The sequence below is a fragment of the Gymnodraco acuticeps genome, unplaced genomic scaffold (assembly GCF_902827175.1).
Source record: "Gymnodraco acuticeps unplaced genomic scaffold, fGymAcu1.1, whole genome shotgun sequence".
Lineage (NCBI taxonomy): Eukaryota > Metazoa > Chordata > Actinopteri > Perciformes > Bathydraconidae > Gymnodraco > Gymnodraco acuticeps.
This window is the reverse complement of record NW_022991985.1, coordinates 252,273-274,128: the sequence shown is the minus strand read 5'-3', so window position 1 is coordinate 274,128 and position 21,856 is coordinate 252,273. Positions and strand designations below refer to the sequence as shown.

General features: G+C 44.4%; 1 protein-coding gene across 1 annotated transcript in view; it reads left to right on the top strand.

Annotated features, from left to right (window-relative positions):
* The window catches only part of rragd (ras-related GTP binding D), an 83,588-nt gene that overhangs the window by 32,913 nt on the left and 28,819 nt on the right, over positions 1–21,856 (top strand). The window contains exon 5 of the mRNA XM_034201080.1: positions 10,766–10,908. Within this exon, the coding sequence (XP_034056971.1) occupies positions 10,766–10,908 (143 nt within the window). The remainder of the gene's footprint in view (positions 1–10,765; positions 10,909–21,856) is intronic.

The window sequence follows — 21,856 nt, the reverse complement described above, 5'->3', positions numbered from 1 at the left end:
TGTTTACACAAGAACGCAAACGGCTGTATCTGCTACTTTTCTCTTTCGTATAGCCCGTTCGTTCACACCAGACCTTAACGGAAACGCGGAAACGGACCCCGCAAACGATAAGGGGTCCCAAGGTGGATAGATCTGCAAACGAAAAGCTCTGGGGGGCCAAACGGCTCAGTGTGTGCGCCCTATACGATCATTTCCTGATAACGATGAAGCCATAGCCTCCCCACCTCTGCTGCTCACTGCTGTAGCATGGTCAGTAGCTACTGTCAGTAGCTACTGCTACTGCTACTGACCATGCTACAGATGTTAGTGCAACATCTACAGCTCCTCTACCACAACCATCAGCAACAAGTGGACATGGAGAATGACATGAACTACATGTTGCTAAATCCACCACGGGGCCTAAACAGAAGGGCAACCATGGCAACCATGCTTGGGGGTCTTCTTCGCTGATTTTGGTGTATTTTGTGGCAGAAGTACAGCGCCACTTACAGGCCCGGCATATGTACTACAGCGTCTCCAGCACTCCCGAGCGGTCTCGTGCGGAAGTACAGCGCCACTTACAGGCCCGGCATATGTACTACAGTGTCTCCAGCACTTTCGAGCGGTCTCGTGCGGAAGTACAGCGCCACTTACAGGCCCGGCATATGTACTACAGCGTCTCCAGCGCTTTCGAGCGGTCTCGAACGGAATACTTTTTTGATATCGTGTTCGTTTGCGTTTTGTTTGCGTGTAAATGGAGTGTGAAGGAGAGGGGGACGTGAAGGTGTGAGACTGAAGCTGTTGGGAGGTGTCATGGGGGATGGTGTCAGGACTGAACTCATCAAATCTACAGTAGAACTGATTCAGATCGTTTGCAAGGTGTCGGTCGTTCATGGAGAGTGAGGCTTTTGGCTTGTAGTTTGTGATCTGTCTTAAGGCCCTGACACACCAAACTGACACCAAAGAACACGTCCCGACGGACCCGATTGTTGTCGCCTCACGTCTCCTGCGTCTTGGCCAAACAGTCGCACTGGAACACACCGCAAAGACTTCAGCCGACGGCCAAGTAGCACGTACGCGCATGCGTGAGTGGCAATAACTCTCCTTACAAGCAAGCGGCGGTAGTGTGTATTCTTAATTCACAAGAGGCAACCGGAAGACAGACTGCATTCCATTTTCACTCTCGTCCATCACAGACTGTTTCACATAACGACTTATCGAAAACATGTTTAGTGCGGTACTGGAAAATGAAAAATAATAGCCGTCTTTGTGTGCCTTCTTCACTTCCGTTTCGCTTCTCATGCACTGATTCGCTAAGCTGAACAGCCAATCATGAGTGATTTATTTTGCCGGGAGCGGAAGGTGTCGGCACGGCCAAAAAGACACAACGGTGCTGGACACACCAATCTGAGTAGGGCGACAGGACGCTCATCGACGGCCAGACATCTATCGACGGCCGAAATCGGCCCGGTGTGTCCGGGCCTTAAGACCACGCCAGACAGAAGCAGAGTCGTTTGCTGAGAGCTGGTGTTGGAGTTTCTCAGAGTATTGTCGTTTAGCATCTCTCACCGCCTTGTTAAAGACATACTTCAACTCTCTAAAACGTGCCTTATCGCGACTCCTAAACGCCTCCTCCTTTTGCAATCTTAGCTGTTTCAGTTTAGGTGTGAACCAGGGCTTGTTGTTGTTGAAACTCACCCTGGTGTGGTTGGTACACAGCTGTCCTCACAGAAGCTGATGTATGACGTCACAGCCTCTGTATATTCATCCAGACTTTGAGTAGCAGTCCTAAACATGTCCCAGTCAGTACAGACCAAACACGCCTGAAGTTCCTCCATAGCTTTACTGCTCCACTGCCTGAATGTCCTCACTACAGGTTTACACAGTTTGAGTTTCTGCCTGTATGCAGGAATCAGGTGGACCATGGTATGTGGTCAGAGTGGCCCAATGCAGCGCGGGGGACGGTGTGATAGGCTCCCTTGATGGTGGTGTAACAGTGATCCAAAATATTTCCCTCTCTGGTGGGGCATTTAATAAACTGTTTGTATTTTGGGAGTTCGTGGCTGAGATTGCCTTTGTTAAAGTCACCAAGAACAATAACTAGGCAGTCCGGATAAGATAATGTAAACACCGACCAGTATTAATGAGGAGAACTTTCGGGGGGAATAGAAGGGTTTGCTGTTGATGATAAGAGTTTCCAGAGTGGGAGAACAGTGCTGCAGAATCACTGTTACATCGTTGCACCAGCCACTGTTAGTGTAAAAACATATTCCTCCACCTTTTGATTTGCCAGAGAGCTTCGTGTCACGATCCGCTCTGAACAGCTGGAAGCCTCCCAGCTGCAGCGCCATGTCCGGAATCGATCCACACAGCCAGGTCTCAGTGAAGCACAAAACACAAGATGAAGAAAAGTCTCTGTTTTTACTAATCAGTATCTGAAGCTCGTCCAGTTTATTGATTGTGTTAGGATTCCCGAGAAGTGACTGGAGATGAGAACCCGCTATGCAAGCACTAAACTGAGACTGTGGTGAAGTGTCAAAAAAGGCTTTATTTTGTCCACAACACTGACAAGGAGTTGACGAAGAGCTCGTAGAGGGAAGAGCTGGGCTAACCAGGGAGGGGAGGCTGGACGTGGCAGGCAGAGCGGCTGGAGTATGTGGATCTGGAACAGAAAAAACAAGCGAAAAATAATTTCCTTTCACAAGGAGCATCAAAAAGGTCGCTAGGAATAACACTTGTAGGCCTGGATGATAGTTTACCACTGAAGAATAAACGAAGAACTGGCGAAGTCTGAGAATGGGAACCAGGGTTTTAAGCAGGTGCAGGTGAGTAGTGGCAATCAGTGAGATGAGCAGCAGCTGAGGAGGTGAGTTGGCGGGAATCGGAATGTAGGTAGCCACGCCCAGCCAGGAAGACAGACACACAGACAAACAGACAAAACACTTTTTAAGTTCTATTTCGTCCCTACTGACCGCCAGAGTCGGTGCTTTCAGCACTGGATATGTCCATCGCGCGCATGCGCAGCTCGAGTACCAATACCAACAAAGTCACCTGTGACCCACGTGACACCGGCTATATCAGCCGGTGTCGTCAGAGGATCTGTTCCTTTCATCTTCTCGCTGCGCGAGGGTACCGCGGCTACATTTTTGTAGCCTACAGCGTTCAGGTTTGAATGTTTGATCTGAGGGATTTCTCTGCAAGCAGCTGGCCGCATGCAGCTTCGTGACTGACAGTCGGAGCTACGGGTCGTTAACGCGTCCTCCAGGAGCTGTGGCCGGCTGTGCAGAGCCTCGACAGACAGGTTGGTGTCAGCTTGTTGCTGGTGATGGCTGTGTCCCCGCACCCTCTCCCAGCCAAGTTGTCCTGATTGCTGTCTTATTTTTTGTTTGGCTTAGACTTTCTGGTGACGACAGTGTTCCCGCTTCCTCTCCCATAAAGTTGCCCTTATGCTCTTTTGAAAGTTTTGCTTGTGGCGTTGTGCCCGAGCTATCATTAGCATTTGAGTCCCAGCTTTGGCTGTGTCCCTCATTCAATTTAACCCGTTTTTCGTTTAGATGCAGAGAGTAAGGTAAGTACTTTCTATTTCTTAGAAGCTATTATCTGGTCTTAACATTTGTGTTCTGACTTGGTCGCTTGATTGTTAGCAGCAGCCGCTTGGCTAACACCTTGCTGTTAAGCTTAACTATTAACTCAGCCGGTGAGGGCAGTGCTCCCGCTCCCGGTACATAGGGTTTGATTGCAGTAGCGCTAGATCGTTGTATTACTGCTCCTAGTACTAGACTCCTAGCACTAGGATGATATGCAGAGAACATCTTCACTGCGGGTGCTGTGTGCTCCGCATGTGCGGTTACTACTGTAACCATGGCCTACGGTTCTATGCGGGCTGTTCTCTTTCTTAGAAGTTAATTATCTGGTCTTAACATTTTGTTCTGACTTGGTTGCTTGATTGTTAGCAGCAGCCGCTTGGCTAACACCTTGCATGTACTGTTAAGCTTCATTATTTAACTCAGCGGTAAACGCATGGTATGGTTGCAGTAGCGCTATATCGTTGTATTTACTGCTCCTAGTACTAGACTCCTAGTACTAGACTCCTAGTACTAGACTCCTAGGACTAGACTCCTAGCGCTAGGACGATATGCAGAGAACAATCTTCACTGTGTGCTGTGTGCTCTGCATGTATGGCCATTAAGGAGGATTTCATCCTCCCAATATTATATTATCTAGTGGGCAGCCGTTTGACTGACACTTTTAGGCACCGGCCACAGTTACTACTGTAACTAAGGTTCTAAGCCGTAAGTACTGGCCATAATTACTACTGTAATTACGGTTCCAAGCCGTGTAAGTACTGGCCATAGTCAATACCGTAACTACGGCTCTATGCTGTGTAAGTACTGGCCATAGTTACTACTGTAACTACGGTTTTAAGCCGTAAGTACTAGCCATAGTTACTACTGTAACTACGGTTCCAAGCCGTGCAAGTACTGGCCATTGTCAATACCGTAACTACGGCTCTATGCTGTGTTAGTACTGGCCATAGTTACTACTGTAACTACGGTTTTAAGCCGTAAGTCCTAGCCATAGTTACTACGGTAACTACGGTTCCAAGCCGTGCAAGTACTGGCCAGAGTTACTACTGTAACTACGGCTCTATGCTGTGTAAGTTCTGGCCATAGTTACGACTGTAACTACGGTTCTAAGCCGTGTAAGTACTGGCCATAGTTACTACTGTAACTACGGTTATATGCCGTGTGAGCACTGGCCATGGTTACTGCTGTAACTACAGCTCTGTGCTGTTCTCTTCTTTCGAAGCTAGTTATCTGGTCTTAAACATGTGTGTTATTTGACTTGATATCGCTTGATCGTTAGCAGCAGCTGCTCGGCTAACGTCTTGCGTGTACTGTTAAGCGTCTTTATTTTACCCAGCTAGGTGAAGGCAGTGCTCTCGCTCCCGCTCCCTCTACCGGTAATGCGGATGTAGCTACATCCCCTTTTTCTGTTCGGTGAGTAGTAGCACCGCTCTACTCTTCCCGTTCAGCAGGTAGCTGGTGAAGGCTGTGTTCCCGCACCCGCTCCCGGTTACGCTGCATCTGGCATTCGTCTCTAACTCAACCAGTGAAGGCAGTGTTCTCGCCCCCGCTCCTGGTAGACGCTGAACTGCCTCGTTTTTCCGTTAAGCAGGTAGCTGGTGAAGGCTGTGTTCCCGCACCCGCTCCCGGTTACGCTGCATCTGGCATTCGTCTCTAACTCAACCAGTGAAGGCAGTTCTCGCCCCCGCTCCTGGTAGACGCCAAACTGCCTCATTTTTCCATTAAGCAGGTAGTCGGTGAAGGCTGTGTTCCCGCACCCGCTCCCGGTTATGCTGCGTCTGGCAGTCGTCTCTAACTCAACCAGTGAAGGCAGTACTCGCCCCCGCTCCTGGTAGACGCCAAACTGCCTCGTTTTTCCATTAAGCAGGTAGCCGGTGAAGGCTGTGTTCCCGCACCCGCTCCCGGTTACGCTGCATCTGGCATTCGTATCTAACTCAACCAGTGAAGGTAATGTTCTCGCCCCCGCTCCTGGCAGACGCAGAACTGCCTTGTTTCTCCGTTAAGCAGGTAGCTGGTGAAGGCTGTGTTCCCGCACCCGCTCCCGGTTACGCTGCATCTGGCATTCGTCTCTAACTCAGCCAGTGAAGGCAGTGTTCTCGCCCCCACTCCTGGTAGGCGCTGAACTGCCTTGTCTTTCCGTTAAGCAGGTAGCTGGTGAAGGCTGTGTTCCCGCACCCGGTTACGCTGCATCTGGCATTCGTCTCTAACTCAACCAGTGAAGGTAGTGTTCTCGCCCCCGCTCCTGGTAGACGCGGAACTGCCCTGTTTTTCAGTTAAGCAGGTAGCTGGTGAAGGTTGTGTTCCCGCACCCGCTCCCGGTTATGCTGCATCTGGCATTCGTCTCTAACTCAGCCGGCAGTGTTCTCGCCTCCGCTCCTGGTAGACGCTGAACTGCCGTGTTTATTAATCCAGCCAGGTGAAGGCAGTGCTCTCGCTCCCGCTCCCTCTGCCGATAAACGTGGGTGTAATTACATCCCTCTTTCTGTTCGGCGAGTAGCAGCAACGCTCTACTCTTTCCATTAAGCAGGTAGCTGGTGAAGGCTGTGTTACCGCACCCGCTCCCGGCTACGCTGCATCTGGCTACCTACGGAGTGGCTCATTCATGTAGCGCCTGTATGGCTTCTTTTGAGCCATTGAGAAATGTGAGCATCTGAGGGAGGTTCTCATGGTAAACGCCTGCATGAGCTGTAGCTGCATGCCTCGGGCGCTCAGAGTGGCTAGAATCACTGAGGTGGAACGTCTGGCAGCAGCCAACAGACACCTCTCCTTGTCACATCCTCCTCCAGATCAATTCGGCCGTTCCCGGCGACTTGAGGGAGCGATGGCTATGTGTGCTCCCCCCAATAGAAGGACTAGAAAAGCTGTCCTCTGAAGTGGATCGGCTAGCTGCCGATAGGGGCATGATGAAGTCGCCTCTTGGTCCTTCAGCCTGGGCCAGGTGTAGGGGCCTTCGGTTGACGCCCCTCCTTCGGTTGGCGCACCTCCTTCGGCTGACGCACCTCCTTCGGTTGATGCACCTCTGTATGAGGAGGCCTTGTCGCTGGTACAGACTCGTCGCCAGGTTTCGCTGGCCCAGTCACCACTAACGGAGGCATGTAGGAGAGTCCTCCGTAGCGTACCAGTCGAGCCAGGGGAGCTGTTTAGGGCAGCTGCCCTGGAGGCACTGGAGCGTGCCGCCCAAGCTAGGCAGACCAGGCAGCAGCTCTCGGGTCTTCGCAGACCTGTGCCCACTCCCAGCAGGCCCAGGGGCCGCTCTAGCAGCCGCACTCAGCCGCCGGATTACAGGGGTGGTCTGCAGAGGTCTTAGCGGCGCGACCCAATGACTTTCGTGCCCCAACTCGCCCGCCTTCCAGACGGCCTCGTGCCCCAGTGCCCCCCCGGTCGTCGGCTGCTTTCCCAGCAGCAGCTCAGTTACTGGGCGGTCTGTACTTCCGTCCCTTGGGTGGTTTTCACCTTAACCCAGGGGTACGGACCGCAGCTCCGGCCCAAGAGTTGTCTGTCCTTCTGTCCAAGGACGCAATCAAGCCAGTAAGACCCTCTGCTTAGCCCAGGGGGTTCTACTCTGCGTACTTTCTCGTGAGCAAGAAAGTCGGCGGATTTCGCCCGATCTTGGACCTCAGAGGAATCAACAGATTCCCGAAGGTGCTGCCATTCTATATGCTGACCACTGCATATGCACAGGTGGAGTGGTTTTCAATCGTGGACTTGAGGGATGCCTACTTCCACGTGGGCCGGGCAAGATGGTGCCTTATATTCAGTTCCTCCGGCCCTTTGGCAGACTGGCAGCTGCCTCGGCCGCTGGGTCCTTAGGCCCGCTGTCGTTGCGCCCCATGCAGATGTGGCTGAACAGCCTTCACTTGGACGCCAAGTGGCACAGGCACAGGGAAGTCAGGGTGTCGCAGCATTGCCTCCACTCTCTGTCACGCTGGAGGGGCCTATCTCCTAGTGGGCGTGCCCATGGCCGCCATCCCATCCCGCCAGGAGACCATCACCATAGGTGCATGTCTCTCAGGGTGGGGTACAGTGCGGCAGGGCAGGACCGTTCAGGGTCAGCGGTCTGCCCAGGAGAGTGCGCGCCAGGTCAACGTGCTAGAGCTTTGGGCTGTGCAGCTTGCACTCACGCACTTCCTACCCCAACTGGGGGGCAAGAATGTGTGTGTTCCTTGGGGACAGCATGTACGTTGTTGCTTAGACAACAGTCCCTTCTAGATGGTGGACGTTCTCACTCCACTCTGAATTTATGTGGCTGCGATTTCTGCCCGACATGTTCGGGTTGACGGCGCCACGGCGGGGTGCCACAGGTCGGTCTCCCTCTTTATGAGAGGGGCTTTACGGCAGCGTCCCCCTAGCACCCCGAGGGCTCCGGCTTGGGACCTGCCCCTGCTGCCGGATGCCCTATCATCTCCTCCCTTCGAGACCCTGGCCCAGGGGGGGCTTAGGTGGCTGCCCACGAAGGCAGCATTTCTGCTTGCCATAGCCTCAGGGAAGCGAGTCGGGGAGTTGCATGTCCTCTCCATAAACAATACATGCCCGAGGTGGGACTCTCAGGCGTTGCCCTTTGGGCAAATGTGGCATTCCGGCCCGGGGTCCTTCCACAAACCCACTTCAATCAGCCTGCCCAGCTGGCACGCTTTGACATTCAGGAGTACGGCACGTCAAAGTTGCTGCCCTGGGGGTGCCCAAAGGGCGTATATCAAGGCTACTGCCTGTATACGGTAGTAGGAGCAACTCTTGATTTTGCCCTTGCGGCACTAAAGGAGGTTATGCCCTCTAACTAGTGGCTGCCCCACTGGGTTGTCGATACCATCTCACAGGCTTACGGGGCCAGTGGCCGCCCCCTGCCATCAGGCTGAGATGCCACTCTACAAGGAGCATCTCAACATCTTGGGCTGCCCTGAGGGTGGTGCCCCTGGAGACCATCTACGCCGCGGCGTCCTGGGTGTCTTCTGGCACATTCTCCAGTTGTCATCAGGTCAATGTCGCCACTCCCCATTATTTGGGCGTGGTCCTTTTGCCGAGCTCCGCTGTTTCCAGTGGTGAGCAAGGGCTTGGATTCTTCATGACATTGTTGGTATAAGTCATCCAGTGCTGAAAGCACCGCCTCTGGCGGTCAGTAGGGACGAAATAGAATGATAGTTACGGCTGTAACTACGGTTCTATGAGTCCCGGATGACCGCCAGAGTTCCCTGTCACTCAGAATTCTTGTGTGCTCGCGAGAAGATTCTGGGAACAGATCCTCTGATGACACCGGCTGATATAGCCGGTGTCACGTGGGTCACAGGTGACTTTGTTGGTATTGGTACTCGAGCTGCGCATGCGCGCGATGGACATATCCAGTGCTGAAAGCACCGCCTCTGGCGGTCATCCGGGACTCATAGAACCGTAGTTACAGCCGTAACTATCGTTTTAAGTGTTCAATTTTTACTTATTTTAAGGTTTTAACAGTATTCATAGGATTTGGAGAGAAAATTATGTCAACACATTTCATCAATTGGTAACAAAAATAATGGTTTTAAATGGTTATGTTTTTTTCAAATCAAATTAGTAAAATATATATCTTTTCACAGTTTTTTAGCATAATTGTCAAATCCCAACAGTACATGTTGTAATAGATGCAGCTTATGAGACTTCTAACACTTTTGTAATACAGTGCAATATCTATAGGAGTTTGTAAAGGATTAAGTATTTGCACACTGCTGTATGCTCTAAACCTTTAAAAAGATCCCAGAGGGAATCACACTGATAACGTGGAAATCAAAGGTGTTCTAAAATGTGGAAATCATCAGCTCACGAGCAGTTTAACCTGGATAATTCGATCATGGAGCCAGCTCTGATGAAATAAAGGCATTGGACCATTTCCATTCCATTTGGAATTATTTTAACCCATTTCATTTGTAATGGAGATGGAGGATACAAATAAAAACCCTCTTTTAATGTTCCCACATGTCCACAGCACATAACACACAGTGAGATTTAGTCTCTGCATTTAGATCAGTCTAGTATTATTCAATTCAAATTCAAGGGCTTTAGATATCATATGCACAATATCTACAGTGCAGTTGTTGGCAATGAAAAGTCCAAGGCCCAGACGACAGCGCAACATAAAATATACTCAAGAAATAAAGAAGTGAAATTGTGCAGGAAAAGAGTGCAAGGGGAGCAGTGTGAGGACCCAGTGCCTTGCTCGAGGGCATCTCAGTTGTGTCCATGAAGTGAACTGGAAACACTCAAAGTACCAATCAGCAATCTATTCTCGGCCCACTCAGGGACAACTGGTGACCCTCTCTGGTTCCCAAGATAAGTTCCTACAAACAAAGCTACTGCTGCCCAATACCAATGCAAACCAATGGGTGATGTCACAGCTAGATCCATCTTTAGGTACAGTTTAGGGAGTTACCAGGTCTAAATGCCACATCTGTTTTCAAAGAACATAAAATGCCCATAAGTATTTATTGTATTATAAGTATTGAGTCTTCGTTAAGCACAAACTCCCTGTGCCAATGAAAATGAAGTCCAATGATGAAACCAAATGATCAGTAAAATAAGTGCATGTCGTAAGTACAAACAGTATGTTCGAATAACATGGATCTTCATTAGATAGTGTTTTTTTAGACACTTAAGCTGTAAATGCTAAATGCTTTAGGTCACATAAATACTTTCATGGAAAGGCAGCATGGCCCACCCATCAGTGCATGATTGATCAAATGGCTTGTAAGTAAATAGGTTAAATTATTTGATTATTAAAATGTTGATGACAAGGACTGTATGCTGTCTCCTAAAGATATGTAGATTGATTCTGTATTTTAATAAATGTGTTGGATATAAATAGTATTATATTGACACACAACTACAGGCCCCTCAACATTGTTGAAGGCCAGGAGTGGGAGAGAGGAGTATATTAGCTGCAGCAATTATACTACTAGACCAGCACATAGACAACATTATACAGAGGGTCATCACAGCGGCTCTCTGCTAAGTGTCTAAAGATTGATGGCATTTGATACACAGTCCAGCATAGAGGGCAGAACAGGGCAAACGACAAAGTAAATACTAGTATTATACTTGTCATCAATCACGATTGTCACAGGTTAATATTGTTAATAACTCAATAACATTCTTTGACAGCATTAATCAAAACCTATAACTGATGATTCCTGGGGCTAATGGTTGGCTCTTTTTTTCTCTTCCTCTGTTTTCAGAACTCGGGTATTGAGAAGGCCTTCCTGTTCGATGTGGTCAGTAAGATTTACATTGCCACAGACAGCAGTCCAGTGGACATGCAGACATATGAGCTGTGTTGTGACATGATCGATGTGGTCATTGACATCTCCTGCGTCTACGGGTAAGCCACCAGACTCTCAATAAACCATAACGACTTCTGTATTGTCACAAAACTAAACTCTGTCCTTGTTGCAGCTCTATCAGAACTAGAAAATGCATTTCCTGCAGAAAATGCGTGCGAATGCTGTAAACTGTGAACATTTATGGCTGAATTTAGCTGAAAATGCAGAAAAAGCTGAATATGTTATTAGCTGAATGGTAGCTGCTTTTAGCTAAAAAAATGCAGAAAAAGCTTAATATTTAAAAGAAAAGGTTTAAAAAAAGGTATAACCAACAACATGTATAGCCTTGATGTCCTGAAATAGCTGAATAATGTAATACTTGAATGGTTTCTGCAGCTGAAAATAGGCTGAATGAGTTAAATATCAGATGTAAGTAGTAGTGAATGAATGTGTATTAAGTTGAGAAAATAATGTAAAAAGGCTTGGGAAAGCAGAAGAATATTTGAACTGCAAACTTTTGAACTAACTTGAAGGTGAATGATCTGTCGCCATGCCAACGGCATTAGATGACATCCCATAATATGCTTAGATGTGTTGATGGCTGCATCGTTACCAAACTTGTGAAATTTTGGGCCATTTCGAGCATTTTCACTGAAGTTATGAGAAAACCGTGTTTCATGGTGAGCATTGTGTTGCCATGGCAACGGCATTTGAAGAAATCTCAAAACTTTCCCGTAGATGTCTTCATGGCTGGACTGTTAGCACACATGTGAAGTTTGAGCACTTTTTGAACATTTTCATAGGAGTTATACATTACATTAGGAGGTTACATTACTCTCTCTCTTCTCTTAATCGCCCTCTCTCTCTTCTCTTGATCGCCCTCTCTCTCTTCTCTCTCTCTTGATCGCCCTCTCTCTCTTCTCTTGATCGCCCTCTCTCTCTTCTCTTGATCATTCATCATCATCGGTGTATGTGTGTGTGTGAGAGAGAGGGAGTGTGTGTGTGTGTGTGTGTGTGTGTGTCTGTGTCTGTGTGAGAGAGAGTGTGTGTGTGTGTGTGTGTGTGTGTGTGAGAGAGAGAGTGTGTGTGAGAGAGTGTGTGTGTGTTAATTGTTACAGCTCAAATGCATTGCAATAACTTCCATGTTAAAAAAAAAACTTTAAAAAGCTGAATATTTTAAAAAGTATAACATATTTGTTGAAAAGGCTGAATAGTTTGATATTTGAATGGTTCCTGCAGCTGAAATTAGGCTGAAGGAGTTAAATAAAGATATTAAATGTAAGTAGTAGTGATTGAATGTTTACAAACACCTGTGTGTGTGTAAACCCAGAGATCAAAGGTTTCCATGGTGTCTGCTCTGATTACATGATGTCACTCACGTGTGTGTGTCTGGCTCCAATCTGCCCAGCAACACCATGACAACCAACTTCAGCACTGAGTCCCATAAGAATGCATTGGGGATTATATCTGACAATTTTGCCACCTGTTCAAAAACTATGGCTCTTATAAAAAAATGACCAGACCGTGAGCATCAGGGAACCCCAATGAACTGAAATATGTTGTTTTTTTGGGTTTTGTGTGTAAAATGTGGAGATGGGAGCAGTTTATCTAAAGTGTACTTCTCTCTGCTCTGAAGAAAGATCCGGAACAATTTAACATGGGAATCAATTGGGAGCTAGCTGGATTTTTTTCTCTCTTCATGCCCTCGAGGCATTTTGTTTAATATTTGTTCTTATTTTTATTTTCCAACCTAGGAGAGGTTTTCCTACGTTTTTCATGAAAACATATGTCTGAGGAGTGTAGGGTTTGGGAATTATGGCAAGTTTAAAACATTTTTGGGGGAGAATTTTGAGCTGTCCTGCACTCTGTTTTGAGATCAAAGCACTCTAGAGTTAATGAGCTGCTCCATCCACTCCAATGTTAAAATCTGAAAAAGGCCTCTCTACCAAGCTCCAAACTATAATATCAATATCTCAAAAAGTTTAAAAGATATCACAAATCTTTTATACAAGTTTTATAGCTGAAGGTATTGTGATCATTTGAAAGTTGGAATGAAGTGTCTGGCTGAAATTATGTGGAAGGAGTAGAATTTGGCGCACGGTGTAGCAAAACAGGATTTGAAGGCATCTCTCATTGATTTCAATGTTAAAAAAAGAGTTTAAAAAGCTGAATATTTCAAAAAGTATGAAATATTTTGAAAAAGTTGAAAGTTTCTCATCAATTGCTTAAAAGGCTGAATAGTTTAATATTTCAATGGTTTCTGTGGCTGAAAGTAAGCTGAAGTTATGGAGTGCTAAAGTATTGGCTGATTTGAAGGCTCTTCCCATTGACTTCCATGTTAAAAAAAGAGTTTAAAAAGCTGAATATTTCAAAAAGTATGAAATATTTTTAAAAAGTTGAAGGTTTCCCATCAATTCCTGAACAGGCTGAATAGTTTAATATTTGAATGGCTTCTTTTAGCTGAAAATAAGCTGAAGTTATGGAGTGCCAAAGTATTGGCTGAAATAATAAGTTTATTAAGGGGAAGAATACATATTGGTATTCAGCAAGCAATTTAAGTAATGGATGGTTCATCTTTCAACAAGTGTTTAGTAGGCTATTGGAGAAGTTGTTCTTGGTCTTCACTAACATTTAATATTGGTCATTATGTACTTTAATACAAAGTGAAAACTAAAATCCTTTTCGGAACAGCACATACTATGTTATATTTCAGTGTAACAACTAAAGACTATACAACTATGGTATTTGTTTTATTAGAAACAACTGGATATAAAAATAACAGACTTCTGCTGTACATAATAAGGGGCTTTCAATACATTATGCTGAGGAACATTAGGACCCTTCAAATGTAATGTATTAACAAGGTTTTCTTAGGCAGTTTTTCTGATATGTCGATAATTGATGTGACCCCATGATGATAACATTTTAACATGTTAATAATAGACATAGTTTCAGTTTCATAAATTAAGCCTCTGATTCCCCTTTATATCGCAACGGCAGTGGTACATATAATAAGTCAACGTTTTCTTCTCCAGAGTCAGGTACTGATCTGAAAGCAAAGGATAGAATATGTTTAGTTCCAGTGCTTGATTGTGATTTGCTGCACCATGTTAAAGACGGTGTAAGATACTTTATAGACATACAGCTGTGACCACCTTAATTCAGCATTACTGCGCCATTAGTCACTAATAGAGTGGTGCAGTGATGATGTATGTAGGCCGACCCGAAAGTCAGCATTGCAAGGACTCTCAACAGAAAGCAATGGGGTTTTTACATGAGATTTCAGAATATTGCTCCAAAAACATTATTTGGCAATCACATGTTTATGATACTTACATGTTTTTTCACCATTTTCAGATATTTAAAGAGTAGATGAAACCAACATGAGTCGCATAGCTTTGCATTCCCACCGCTAATTAGGCAGCTAATGTTAAGATTGACCTTTTAATAGTCTAATTTAGTCACTTGTTAGCAACCGCCATTTTTATGACACATAGAAGCATAAGGGGTGAGGAGAAACACTTCAAGATTATTTGCTGACGTATTTTAAGTCCTAAAACAAAATGTGCAAAAAATCTTAAGCTTGTGTAAACCGCAGACCTTATTTCAGGAATCCAAACCAAACTTGTCTGTAGCTACTGATATTGTCATAGTAGTGTTATCAATTTAGAAAAATGTTGCTGGGTCACACTGTAACAAAAGTGGGTAAGTGAGTTAGTAGTTGCAGATTGGAGAAACATATGTGGTTATAATCAGCAGCGATTCCCGCAGAAATTAAATATACTTTGGGGGAACGACTCGGGGCGGGGGTTGGGGGGTGCGTGCCCCCCCCCCCCCTGTGAAACATTTTGAGATTTTTTTTCTCAATTCCTGCATTCTAGTGAATTTTCATAGTAACACTGCACTTCAGACAACCTACAACTGGTGATGGTGTCTAGGTCTTTAAGTGTTAAACAGCTGAGAGCAGTCACTGCTGTTTTTTGTGGTCTTCTTTCACACACACATCTTACCAAGTGGGAGCCAACACACGGGCACCGACCAAGAGGGCGCCCCACGCCAACATACGTGGAGGTGCTGAGGAAGGATGTGGGGGTGGAAAGCTCCACAGAGCTGGCCGGGTGTATGGAGGCCCATGAGGATTGGCGAACCCGTTGGCAAACTCGTCTAAGGACGACCTAGTAGTAGTAGTAGTAGTCCTTGATTGGCTCAAGTTCACACCTTTTTAGGGGCGGGGCTAGTGATGTTGTCCCGGGGATGCTTAGGAGTTGATAAAGGAGATAATCCCACTGACGTCATCATTTGATTCCAAAAGTGGGTCTGGACTCGCGCCCATAGAGGCTGTTTACCAGTATAATGGCTCCCCCCAAAGTATAATTTATAAGTGGCTCCCCCCAAAGTATAATTTATGGTTTTTTAAGTTTTTTTTACTCACTGAGCACTCATTGCCACCAATGCAAATTCTAATGAGTGCTCACTGAGTAAAAACAAAACAAAAAAACACACAAATTATACTTTGGGGGGAGCCATTATACTTTGGGGGCCCCCCAAAGTATAAACATGCTGTGGGAATCACTGATCAGTATTTCTGTTAGCCGGTAAAGTCCGTAAAATGTAAATCTCTCTGGTCAAACTGTCCCGTTATTATATTTAGCTTTAAGCACAATTTAAAGAGTTTTGAAAATAGTCTGACTATGTCACGATCACAGGTACAGATCAGAACCCAATAGCACGACTCAGATACAACCAGTTTTTAGCAATGTTCAGTTTATTCAGGTCAGGGACAGGCAGGGTCAAAACCAGGAAATCCATCAGACAGGCAACCAAAACTAGACAGGGAGCAGGCAGGAACTCGAGATCCGTAAACAGGCAGGCAGGGGTCAAAAACCGGGCAGGACAAAAATCTAGGCTAGAGCACAACACTCACTGGAGAGCTTGGTGGAAACGACAAGACAATCTGGCAAAGGACCAGTGATAGTGAGGTGGTATAAATACTGTGGAGTGATGAGGGAATGAGTAACAGGTGAGGGGAATGGCTGGGGAGACCAGGTGAGGGAAGTGAGCTGATTACAAGGGCCTGGAGGAAGGCGGGATCTGAAATGACAGGAGAGTTTAGATGAGCCACCAAACAAACAATAATAGAAGTGTCTAACTTGTGACAGACTAGACTGGTCGGCACCAGGCCACAAGCGCTCAGCGGGGGGCCGTCGCTCTGAGCAGCGGTCAGTTACTCTGCTCCAAACATCCTGCAGGTCCGCTGCAACTCTCACTACTTTTAAATCCAGACTGAATACTTTTCTTTTTGCCGCTGCTTTTGATTAAACTATTCATATCTATCACTCTACTGTAACTATTATTCATGTATTTCATATTTCATTTTATGTTTATTTAATTATCTTAGCTCTTTAATGATTGTTTAAATGCAATTTCACAATGTCCGCTGCACTATTTCTTAATGCTCGTAATGACTGTCATTTTTGCGAAGCACTTTGAATTGCCTTCAAAAAGGAACGGTTGAAAGGTGATGTATAAATAAACCTTGCCTTGCCTTGTCTGAGGACAGAGCACATTCCAGAATATTATATTCAAAGGCGAAATTACACATTTGCAGTTGGTCTAAGGGGCTTTACACATGCCATCTGTGCAAGTCATGGGCGTGCTTCGACAATAATATCACTACAGACATCGCTCTGCGATTATGCAGTCTTAATTTTCTCAAATGTTTATTTCAATAACATATCAATGGACATGCCTTGATGATGTCATTCATTATAAAACCTTCTTTATTTGTTTTTTTCAAGCCCAATAATAAACACACGTACTAATCAACCAGAAGTTTCCCATTTGTCCCAATTTAACCTATTTACATTAATTTGAGTGAGCCTGACATCTGTGTGTTGCTTGGCACACTGCTGAAGAACTCCATTGATCGGTGGAGGAATGCATATTTCTTATAAAGCTGTAAGCAGAAATCCTGAAATTGGAAAAGGTTCAATTTTATCTAAGGAATTATACCAAAGACTGCATCCACCACAATGCACTCTAGTACAGAGTTCTAAGATGGTAGATAGTAAAGGTTTTTCATCTTATCAAATATATTTAACATTTATTCCATTTTCAATTGTTCAAAACAGGTAGAAGCATAATAAAGCATTGATTAAGATCTTTCTAAGACAGCGTTGCCTTGAGATGTGTGAGTAGCAGCAGTTGTATTGTCCTCAAGGTGAAGCCTGCTCGTTGCTCCAGTGTTAGACACAGAACAGTGAGCTGGCAAACTGAGTAGAGTTATGCAGAGATAAATGTGAAGTAAAGCCCAGAGCACGCTCTCTGTACTCCTGATTCCCCAGCAGATACGTATATGGAGCAGATTGGAGTGGATACTGCTGGGATATAATTAGGTCCTCATCTGAAACCGTGAACAGCTTTCATCATGTCAAAAACATTCTGCTGTGTCATACTTCTATGATGGGGGGTCATCCCAGCCCCAGTGCAGGAGGAAAACAGTCATCTATAGAGATAAAGTTTGTGTGTTCCTCATCTGAAGGGGGCATCTCTGTGGCTCACCATGCAATCTGTCATTAACATATCTACAAAGCCAGGGCTTCAAGTTGTGATTAAATTATTGGAGCAAATAACTGGAAACACAAGTACACAGGCGATTTTAACTGATGTCCGATACTGATTTATTGGACGTTACAGCCGTTATCAGGTGACATATGCTAAGACTCAGTATTATTGTTGTTATTATATCTGTATTGAACATGACCATGCATAAAAATACATTAATCTCAAAGAGGAGAAATGCTATAATCAAGATTATAGCTAAAAGCTCATTTCCATCTGCAGTCCCTGTGCAGGTATAACAATTAAAACAAATGTTTTTGATGGTTCTGTTCATGAGTTCCTAATACAGTATGTTTAGATTTAAATGTTATATTTCAGTTTTCAACCAATGTTTTTGGAAAGTCAAATTGGTATCCAAGATCATACCTAGATATTATACCTCGTTTTGTTTGTTTAAGCTGTGGATACACGGTTTGTTTTTGTTATTAGTAAAATACATAGTCACAGTTTGTTTTCGTGTGAAAAGTAAGACACAAAATCACTTAGCCATTGAGACAACTTTTTACAGCATTACTGAGAGCTGAGTGGCAACCAGCAATTTTCCCCTGAGTGTAGATGACCATGTGGTCAGCATACATCTGCATTATACCGAGTGAAGCAGCCCCCCCAGGGCCATGTGCCTGTGCTTGGGAAGGGAGGAGAGAGAGGAGAAGTAAAGTCAATAAGAGCTAAGGGCCAAATAAATACATTCCCTGTCACAGGGCATGTAAATACAAGTTTTTTCTGGAGCTTCAACTGTTGCTGCACTTCAGTGGTGTTGTTTACACATTGATTTTATGCATTCACATAAATAACATGAGCCAACTGGGAGCATAACTGTCATATCACATACTGTATCTAAACTCACATGAATGAATGAATTCAACGTGATAAAAAAAAAAGATAGTTTTGAAATAAATATAAAAAACAAAAATGCCGTATGACCCACCCCTACCTCCAAACAGCAGTAAGCAATGTTGTCAGGAAGAAAAAAAGAGGGATTCAATTACACATAATTATGGAAATGAATTTGTATTGTATATATCAAACATAACACATATTCAACCCACAGCAGGTTGTGGGATGTTTTCTATGTAGCTCCAGACCTGCATTTGACAAAGAGATGTGGTTTTCTTTTGAGATTAAACTTATTTCTTTCCAAAATCAAGCAGGAGGACATCTCTTTAAGACACATGTATATGGGGGGGCTCTGCACTCCTCCATAAGAAAGCAATACATTTATATCTGGCAATCATGGCCAGTTTGATTGGGCACACTTAATTCCTTTTGTCAGAAGGGATGTCATAATAAGGCAAATACATGTAGGTGTACAGGGAAATGAAATGCCGGAAATCTCTTAGAGAGTCTCCTATACTGACCTTCAGCAATGCTTTATTTGACCCTGAGTAATGCTTTTATATATGCCGAACATATGCACGTTGGCATCCGGCAGGTTCTACTGTATGTGCTGGGGAGCTGTACTATACATTTCTAACATAAAACTCTACATTTCCGTGTTCACACTGCTGGCAACTAGTATACTGTGGACAAGATACCTCTGCTGCTCTTAACAGCTTTAAAGAATATTTTCAATTTGAAAGGACAATAATAGACTTTTCTGAAACTTGTAGATTGTCAGAACATTTCATCTTTCTGTGAATGCTTCCTCTACCGGCCTTGCCAATGTTATCTTCCCGAACAAGTCCTGTCTGCATCTGAAAGCAGCATTGTTTGAGTAGCTTAGATCAAGACAAATAAATGTCACGTTAACTTCACCTCTCATTATTTCACTTGTTTACAAATCAAAGGCAGCAGTAAGAGAACAAAGTAGACGGCACACTCTTTCTATCGTTGACGTTAATGACGTTGTCTTCGAGAGGTATGTTTCCAGATTTATCATATCATTGAAATATCTGCCTGTTGAAGTTTCCCAACCTCTGACTAATAGTTCTCAGCACACAGCATAAAAACCCTGCAAACAAAACCCAATTTTATATCACAAATACAGAATATAGGGAATAAACCTTCTACTTTCTGCAATGGATCCTTTTGGCAAGAGGCAAAGGTGCAGCAAATGCACACAGTTCTGTTCCTACCACATTGGGCATCAAATTGTTGGGTTTGACGTCCTTCACATATTTGTAGATACCAAACGTCTTTGTGGTTGTACATGTTGGGCCACGTGCTACCTTAAGGGACACGGACATACAGTATGATAACATTTGCATCATGGGAAAACTGATACCGAAAGTGACATTTGTGCTTAAGTTGAGCTCAGGTTACTGACCAAAAGAAAGACATTATGGAATGATAGACCATAGTACCAAAGCATCATCAACAAGGAAGGAAGGAAAAGCACTCCCTGTCTCAAATTGATACATTTGTGACATCTGGGCTGGATTATTGTAATTCAGGATGTCCCAATAATTCCCTTGAGACTCTCTAGTTGATCCAACATGCTGCAGTACATGGACTGACAGAACTAGGAGGCTAAGTCATTTCCCCCCTGTTTAAGCTGCTCTGCACTAGCACCTGGATAAATAAAGAAAGGAATTACAAATATTTCACCTCACACAAAAAGCCCTTAATGGTCAGGCACCATCTTATTTTAAAAAGCACTCAGAATACGCTTGTTTGTGGTCCATAGGGTTACCACAAGTGGAATTTGGTGCCACAGCCTTCAGGTATCAACATTTTCTCCAGTTTGGGTGTGACAGGAAGACACCCTCTCCAAACTTAAGGTTAGGTTTAAAGATGTCCTCTTTGATAATGATTAATAAGATAAAAGTTAGGGCTGACTCAGGTTTTCTTGGACCAGCCTTGACTGATGCTGATTTAGGCTTACATCTCCCTTTCTAGGCATTTGTGTCTGTTACTTGTTACTTACTCGACATCCAGGTTATCATTCCCACTCGACATCCAGGTTATCATTCCCACTCGACATCCAGGTTATCATTCCCACTCGACATCCAGGTTATCATTCCCACTCGACATCCAGGTTATCATTCCCACTCGACATCCAGGTTATCATTCCCAGAGTTCTTCTCTCTCATCTTGCAGGTTGACACGTTTAATAGTTCCTTCTGGATCATTGACTTGACGTTCTATGATACTACTGTTTTATGAATCATCATTCTTATAGTTGTTTTCATTGTTGTTATCATAATCGGTCAAATTATTTCAGCTGTTGTTGTTGCTATTCCTTGTATGACTGATATGTTATAGTTAGTGAGTAGTTTTGCATTGACATGCTTCTCAATGTACCTTTACATATATGTTTGCATTAGCACATTTTTGATGTTGTAATTTATGAAGTTGAATATTCTGTTCAAACAACCTCTATTGCAGTGATTTTCAACCAGTGCGTCGTGAGAGATCGTCACTTGTGCCGTTGGAAATTGTCCAATTTTACTTTATCGTTCAAAAATCATATTATTAAGTTGCTGAAAGTCTGTGCCTGCAATGCAGTGGCTGGCTAAGTCATTAAATACTCCTCCATAGCAGTGGGTTGCTGTAGGTAAAACAGAAATGTGTCATTTTGTAACTGTTTTAGTTGTTCGTGTGATGCAGGATTTATTTAATGTAAAAAATGTAACGCGGCTCAAAAGAGGTCGTATAAACACTGATCTATTGAACTCATGTCCGTCCGTGGAGAGAGACAGGTTCTTCCACTTCCTCCTTTTCTAAAGCCAGTGGTAAATTGACATGCTCCTGTGATGGTAACATGTCTCCACACAACCAGGGATCACCAACTACATTTGTCCAAGGGCCAAAATGTATCCAATAGACACTAGGGCCAGCGATTTTTATATAGCCCAGAATGGAGGGGTGCTAGTGGAGCACGCTCAGGTACTGCGGACCGCATAAAGCTTAGCAGACTCTTCACGCTAACGAAGGATCACTTCTAGGCAGGGTTACTTTGTAAATGTAATCAGTTACTGAATACTGAATACATGCTCTGAAAGTAATCAGAATACAGTTACAGTTACGTGTCTTAAAAATGTAACGTATTCAGATTACTTTTAGAATACTTTTGGAATACTTTCTTTTTCCATAACAGATGGGTATGTTTTGGTGAACAGGAGACACGTATTTTACTGTTTTAATGGCTTATCAAGAACTCAAACACAACATCTTGGTGTCATTCTGGACAGCTCTCTCATCTGCACCCCACATAAAAAACATCACCCGGACTGCATTCTTTGTACTGTCTTAAAACCTTTCCTTAGAATATGTTATGAATTGTAAGGTGTCCTTGGGTGCTTTGAAAGGCGCCCCTAAATAGAATGAATTATCATTATTATTTATTATCTGAAACGATGTTATAACTTTTAAAACTTTTTCCAGTCACTTGCCCCAGGCATTCAGCAGCAGCAGGCCATTCACTGATTTAATCCCGTTATGAAA